Source organism: Trachymyrmex cornetzi, unplaced genomic scaffold (genome assembly GCF_001594075.2).
Source record: "Trachymyrmex cornetzi isolate Tcor2-1 unplaced genomic scaffold, Tcor1.1 scaffold214, whole genome shotgun sequence".
In the NCBI taxonomy this organism is placed as follows: Eukaryota; Metazoa; Arthropoda; class Insecta; order Hymenoptera; family Formicidae; genus Trachymyrmex; species Trachymyrmex cornetzi.
The window spans coordinates 191,973-199,523 of record NW_017296782.1 but is presented as its reverse complement, the minus strand read 5'-3'; the positions used below and the strand labels follow the sequence as shown (position 1 = coordinate 199,523).

The 7,551-nt window shown below is 37.2% G+C and overlaps 1 protein-coding gene across 1 annotated transcript; it reads left to right on the top strand.

Moving 5' to 3' along the window:
- The first annotated feature begins 350 nt into the window (after window positions 1-350).
- Window positions 351-1,526, top strand: Sf3b6 (splicing factor 3B subunit 6). The gene is made up of 3 exons (XM_018505836.1): window positions 351-499; window positions 611-729; window positions 1,104-1,526. The coding sequence occupies exons 1-3, from the start codon at window positions 467-469 to the stop codon at window positions 1,327-1,329; spliced, it is 378 nt and encodes a 125-aa protein (XP_018361338.1). The 5' UTR covers window positions 351-466; the 3' UTR covers window positions 1,330-1,526.
- The last annotated feature ends 6,025 nt before the right edge of the window (window positions 1,527-7,551 follow it).

Sequence of the window (7,551 nt, the reverse complement as noted above, 5' to 3'; positions counted from 1 at the left end):
CGGCCCGATCGGGTTTGCACCAACCTTGGTTGGATTAATCTTTCCTATTGGTTGACGTCACCCGCTCTACCAATAGGAGAGCACAAAACGCCATTAATCCAACCCAGGTTGGTGCAAACCTGGCCGGGCCGAAAACGCTATTAATATCTTTTACTGTGGTTTTGTAACATTTTGTTGAACATTGCTTCAAAGTGAACAAAAATGAGTTTCAGCTTTAGCACTGAAAATCTTGGCGTATTCTTTTGAACTTGCACTATTCAATGCAACCCATGGAACTCGTCCAGTGTTGGTGTGAACTGAGTGCGCACTGGTGCGCACTAACTTTTGCCCAATCGAAAACGCTATTAGTTGCGCTACTGTATATAGTGTGTTGTTACTCCTGTTGACTGTCGATTAGTGGACGTTTTATTGTCAAAAATATTTTGATACTTTACGGAAGGTTCAGTAGACAAATTAATTCGCCAAAATGACAATGGCAATGTTGCAACGTCGCGCCAATGTAACTATATAGGATAACTTATGCGATATCGATAGATTACGATCTCAATGCTAACTTTAACCTAACTTTATATGTATTTTTATTTTGTGATAAATAAAATTTTTATTTTAGGTAAGGCTGCCACCTGAAGTAAACAGAGTATTATACATCAGGAATTTACCATACAAAATCACAGCTGAAGAAATGTACGATATATTTGGCAAATACGGAGCTATTAGACAAATTAGAGTGTAAGTATTGCGTTATTACAATTAATGCAGTCAAAATAAAGTTTTAATTAGAAAAATCCGGGTGATTGAGAATAACAATAATGTAGTAATTGGTGCGTTTGATCTTAACAATAGTACATTTCCTTTCTTATATTATAAATCGATTGTTTTATAACGTAAGAAAGGATAAAACGATTGATTTATAATGTAAGAAAAGAAACATACTATTGTTAAGATCAAATGCACCAATTACTGCATTATTATTGCTCTCAATCGCCCGGATTTTTCTTATTAATATTTGTTTATTATTTAGAGAGCTCAATTTAGATTATTATTCTGTTTTTTAAAATAAAGTCTATCTCTATGACAGTTTAAAATTATGATTCTTGTTTCAGAGGTAACACGGCAGAGACCAGAGGCACAGCATTTGTTGTGTATGAAGATATATTTGATGCTAAGAATGCATGTGACCACTTGAGCGGTTTCAACGTATGCAATCGTTATTTGGTGGTTCTATATTATCAGAGCAATAAAGCATTTAAGCGAATTGACGTTGATAAAAAAATGGAAGATCTAGATAAATTAAAAACAAAATATAATTTAAATGATGAAAAAAAGTAATTTGTTAATATTTACATATAAGAAATGTGGAACTGTGTGGCGCTTACAAAATATTTATTAAAATATGGGATGTCTAGTAAGGTTTGACAAAATTCTCGTATGTAGATAGAGTGGACTAAATTAAGTCAAAAAGTCCTTATTTTGCTATTTTCATAATCTTTTTAATTACCCAATAAGCGGAATATCTAAAATCGATATACAAAACAACTTTAAGATACCTTTAAAAATTCTTTAAGAAACATCTTTAAGATATTTTATAAAGAATTCTCTCTAAAAGAAATCTTAAAGTTGTCTTATGCACTGACTTTATCTGCTACTTGGACAATCTTTAGAAATTAATATTTTGTTGACTATTCCGAAAATTGCAAAATTGAGAAATGTTTTTGACTCAGTTTAGTTCGTCTTATCTCCACACAAGTGCTTTGCCAAAACTTATCGGACACCCTGTATAATTACATCAATAGTTTATTAATTTTTATATTGTATCAATTAGATATATAATACTTAAGATATGTGTGAGAAATATCAACTTTAAGAAATACGAATAAAACTTGTATTATACGATACAAATAAATTTGTATATAATTTCCTATAGTTCTTGGCATAATTTTCTTTGCGCTGATTCAGTTTTTATATTTTACAAATATTTAATTTATTTATTAATTCAGTAATAATAATTTGTAACTTATTTTATCCTTGCTAGTATGAGACAGGTTACATTTTCGAGCCTTCCCTGAAAAAACATAGAAAAACCTGATCGAAAAAATGTCGGCGCATTAAAAAGTCGCAATTAATACTACTTTCACAGTCGGTTGCGGAGTGGCATTCCTGCGCTTTCAGGGACTCGAGAGGATGCTATGCTATAGCGTAGTTAAAGCACCATTCACACTGTTTCTTGTAAGTACATATCGTAATATATTGTAATGAAATCTTCAATTTAACTGAAAAGTGACGAATTTTGTTCGTCTTTACTTTGTTTCACATGCCTTTAATAGCTATCTGTTTTATTATTAATTATAGCCGATGATTGCGATATATTAATTGATTTTGAAGCCGTTTTTCTTTCAAACCTGTGAAATTTCACATCAACGTAAAGATATTCATAATAAAATTTTTACAAAATGAAAAATAAAAGAGTTTTTTGTTGACACATTTTTTTATTACGCGAATAATTTTGTTTTTTTATATAAATTATATTATTTTGTGTTATATGAATTTATTTCACTTTATTAACGTCACGTTCACAAATTGTTATTTTAATACTAAGAAATGTTGAATATCAATTTAACACAAAAAATATTCAAATAATTAACACAATCACATTATGTTAAATTAGTACTAGAATATACTAAACATTTAACACAAAATTTTAACAAGAACATAAGTGGATCGTTTCTAACATAAATGCAAAATGTTTTTTATTAGGTAAAAAATAGAAATAGTGAATAATGATTATTCGATATATTCTTGTGTTAATCGCGCAGCACGAAGCACGAGATCGCAGGGTCGACGCACGCGGCACGCGTCCGCGAGCGTGCACGCACGCGCGACGCACCGCGTCGCGACGCGGGGCGACGCACCCATACGCGGACGGTGCGGCGGGCGTGCGATCCGTACTCATTCGATTTCAGTCAGTTGAAAGCGAAAACCCGCTTGGCGTTCACGCCACCGTGCCTCGACGCACGTTGACGCACGCACGCACGCACGTTTGCGCGAGATCTCGTCCCATTTATTGACATTGCGTTTGGTTGCGTTCAATTGAACGTACGCACGGTACGCATCGGCCGCGGGGAACTCGATACCTCTTTACGGACCGAGTTACGAGCTCGCGGCGCGTGCCGCATCGCGCCGCGTCGTGTCGCGTTGTACTCGCACGCAATTTTATCCTTTCATGCTAGACAGCGACGCGGCGTCATATGTCGTATGATTGCTGTGTCGGCGACGGCCGCGTCGCCGGCGAGTCGCTTGGCGCCGCCCTGCGCGACACGTTGCATCTCATTCACGAGGGTCTGCACGAGCTACTCGGCGTCGATACGCAACACCGTTCGTGGATGCTTCTTCTCGTCGTCCTCGCCGTCGCCAGCCTGCTGCTGGTCGCCGGTTCGTTCGTCACAGGGCGCTACCACGTTGCATCGAAAGTCACTAGATCGCTAGACAGGAATAGAAGAACGATATCGCCAGACGATTACGAGCATGACGAACGATAAAAATACTCCGTCGTCGGCTGTCAGCGACTGGAGCACACGCGACACCTGTAAACGCGAGAGTTGTGAGCTGTAATCCCTCCCGGCGAGGCATTATCATTTGGAATGACACGAGTGCGTCGGTGCGAGCCCCTATGGCTCTGCAGAACGCCAGAATGCTGATCGTTCAAGGACTTGGTCGGAGACGGACTCACGTTGCACTTTGCAAAGTCACTAGAGCGTATCGCGACAGAGTGTATTCGGCGATACGTAACAGCCGCCGGTTTTCCAGTGGCGTGAATTATTCCCCCTTTCTCACAAAAATAAACAGCTATGAAAGTTGCGCAATGCGTATTTATATCGACCTAATACTTAGCTTATTATATCGCTCGTTAGCCTAAAAACGTACCGTTTCACAAACATTTTCGTACGTCGCGTCGCGTATGAAACTCGTAATGTGAAATCTACAAACATTCCTGCCGTTTACTATCTCCCATAATTGTTCGCTCAATAATCGCCCGTTTGTCAACGAGAACGACGAGCTCTTCAAAATGAAACGAAATCAAACGTTTATTCATTAAGACGAAATCATTTATTTTCCGTAAACTCGAGGAAGAATTTTGCCTACATCTAACGATTATCATAGTCATTATATAAAATCCTTCTGAAATCATACAGTTCCTATTTAATGCTCTCGACGAAATTGTTTTCATCGTCGCGGCGTGTGTATGTATACGATCGTAACGATTCATCTCACTCGCGCAAATGTCATGCGCGAGCTTGGCCGGTCGCCTAGAAACGCGCCGTGCAAGCATTACATCTCCCCCCGTCCCCGGCTCGACATTGACTGCATATAATTCAAATTTACTCGCCGCCAACTCGTCCCGCGGAAATGCAATATGGCGGGCGCGGCACTGGCCGCCGCTGATTCGATTGGCGCGTGCGCGCGCCGCGCGGCGCCGCCGGCGGCACGCTGATCACGTGACCGTGGCCGCTCCGCGGTAACTTCAGTTCGAACGCGCGCGGCTATGGTGTATCACGGAGTCTCGAGCGCCAGCGGCATATTCTTCACCGTTCTCGTCCCAGTCGCCGTCGACGACGTCGCAGACTCATCGACGACATGCGCGAGTGAACGAGCGACCGACGTGAGAGGATGCGACGACCGCCGTTGCGTCGCGACGACCCGCATCCTATTGCCTGCCGATTCACAACGAGGTAAGTGCACATCTTATTCACTCGCGCGGCCATTATCGCCGTGCGCGTTTTTCTTCGCGCGAAAATTCTTAGAAAAAAACATCACGCGGATACGAAATCGTATCGCAGCTAGTACTTGCCTAACGATCTATTTTAATATATATTTTCTTTCCTACAACCTTTCTCGCGTTATTTTGTGTTTCGTAACATTCGCTTTTGTTTCTCTCAATAACGTTTTTTTTTTATCGAGCATCGCGATTGCGTATAATTTAAACTTAATCGCCACTAACTGTTTCCGTAGGTATGCAATTGTGTTCAGTATAAAATGTTTATTTTGCACGTATTAGAAGTTTTCAACTGGTTTTTCAACAGTTTGTAACTTTTACAAACTTTGTTTGAATTATACTTTTAGATATTCTATAAAACTTTTAGAATAAACTGTCACTCTGAAAAGCGAAATCTCACTCTTAAAGATCGAAAATGAGCCACTCTTTTTCAAAACTGGTTCAGTTTTCACCCTTTAGAATGAGATTCCACACCAAAAAGTTTAGATAGATTCTGGATTCCGTAAACGCGTATTACGCATGATGTATTATTTTATGTTTGTTTAATATTCGGTGAATGACAAGGAGAAAATGATACATCTCATGCATCGTGCTCGATCATTACGGAGCATAGCCCCAGAAAAATAGTTGTAATGTTTCAGTGAAGAAAACTTCTAATAGTAAAATTTCATTATAAAATTCCATTGTAAAATAAACATTTTACGGAACGCGACCAATATAATATAAGCATAGCGCGCGCATTTGATAGATTGGCGGCAGTTGATTTGATTGGCGCGTTGATTGGTGCGCGCGCCGCGCGGTGGCTCAGTAGTCGCTAGTTGCACGGAACGCGGCAGCTTCAGTTCGAACGCGCGTGGATACGGCGTATCGCGAAACGTTTAACGCGAGCGGTATGTTTTCCATCGTTTTCGTCCCCATTATCATCAATCACTTCGCAAATATATCCGGAACACGCGTGGCTGATTGAGTTATAGACGTGCAAGGATGAGACGACCCGCGTTGTTGTATCGCTCTCTGCGATGCTCGCCAAGATGTATCAAGGTGAGTGCGCACGTTCACTTGCGTAGCCATCTTTACCGCGCGTGCTTTTCTTTGCGCGGAGATTCGCAACGAGAAAATTACACGAGTACAAAATTATATCCAGTACGCAGTATTTGACTAACGACTTATTTCGTAATTTTTTCTGCGATCCGTTCTGCGTCATTTTGAATTCCGGTGAATCAGGAAGCCGATTATGGATCTTGAAACGGGGTGACAATTACGAAAGTGAACAAATTTATTAGAATTTTATAATTTCATTAGTCAACACCTAGTGAATTTTGTTCACTTTTGTAATTTTCACCTCGTTCCAAAATACACAGTCGATTAGACTTGATGCAACATTCGTACTTTGGCTTTCTGTTAGTAATCATCATATGAAATTTTTTGGTCGTTGTAAAGGCTAATAAAAATTGTAAATATTAATATAATTTATTTGGAAGTTTGATATTTTTGAATTTTTTTATTAACGGCGCATATATGATGCACACATATTTGTAGAATATACAATATATACACTGTTGTCGAAAAGTTTCCGGACATGGAACTAAAAATTGCATAATATTTAGGTCATCGTAAATCGGTAAAAAATCATCGCCGACAAAAAAATAAAAAAGCATTTTAAAGCTTGAAACTTATACTTTAGCATGCTTTTGACCGCTTTTCAAAAAAAATTTGTCTTTACAGTTGTATATCTTAATAAATATCACGTTGTATTTCTTAAAATTACGTATATTTAACATTGCGCAGTTTGATAAAAAGTCTTTTTTTCATAAAGTACAAATTTTTGAAAAACAGTACAAAGATTTACTTCCAAAATGCTTTTTTAAAAATTTTCTTATGATTTTTCTTGACTGATTATGCATCATTGAAGTTGAACCTGCATAGCTCACAACCAACATTATACAATTCGGTGAAATACCATCGTAGAAGTATTTTGAAGCTCGAAGTTTGTACTTTAACAAGCTTCTGATCGTTTTTAAATTTAATTTTACAGAATTGAGAAAATAAAATTTTTTGTGATGATTTTTTACCAAATTTCACCGTTGGTTATTTAGCAATACAGGCTTAGCTTCATTATTGCGTACAATTTAGTCAAGAAAAATCATAAGAATACTTTTGAGAAAGCATTTTAGCGGTAAATCTTTGTTTTTGTACTGTTTTTCAAAAATATTGATCTTTTTGAAAAAAACTTGTTATCAAACTGCGCACTGTTAAATGTACGTAATTTTAAGAAATACAATAACGTGATACTTATTAAGATACAGAACTGTAAAGACAAAATTTTTTTAAAAAGCGGTCTTTAAAAAGTTTTAAACTTTAAAATGCTTTTTTATTTTTTCGTCTGCGATGATTTTTTACCGAGTTATGATGACCTGAATATTATGCAATTTTAAGTTATATGTCAGGAAACTTTTCAACGGCAGTGTATATATATATATATATATATATACATATATATATGTACATATACGTGCAGATATATTTTATATTTTTATCTATATTGAATAAAAATGCCTTGGAAAAATTTTATGATAATAAGCGGTTTAATCTGTGATTCTTATTGACGTATATTTGGGAAATAAATTTTGTATCAATTAATGTCAAGGTAGCTAATTTTTGTTTAAATACGAAAATAACTGCAGGAATGCAATTAAAAACAAACACTATTTCATTGATCATATTTTATGTATGACTAAACTTGTATTATTTAAATAACGAAAATATTCAATTAGAAAAAT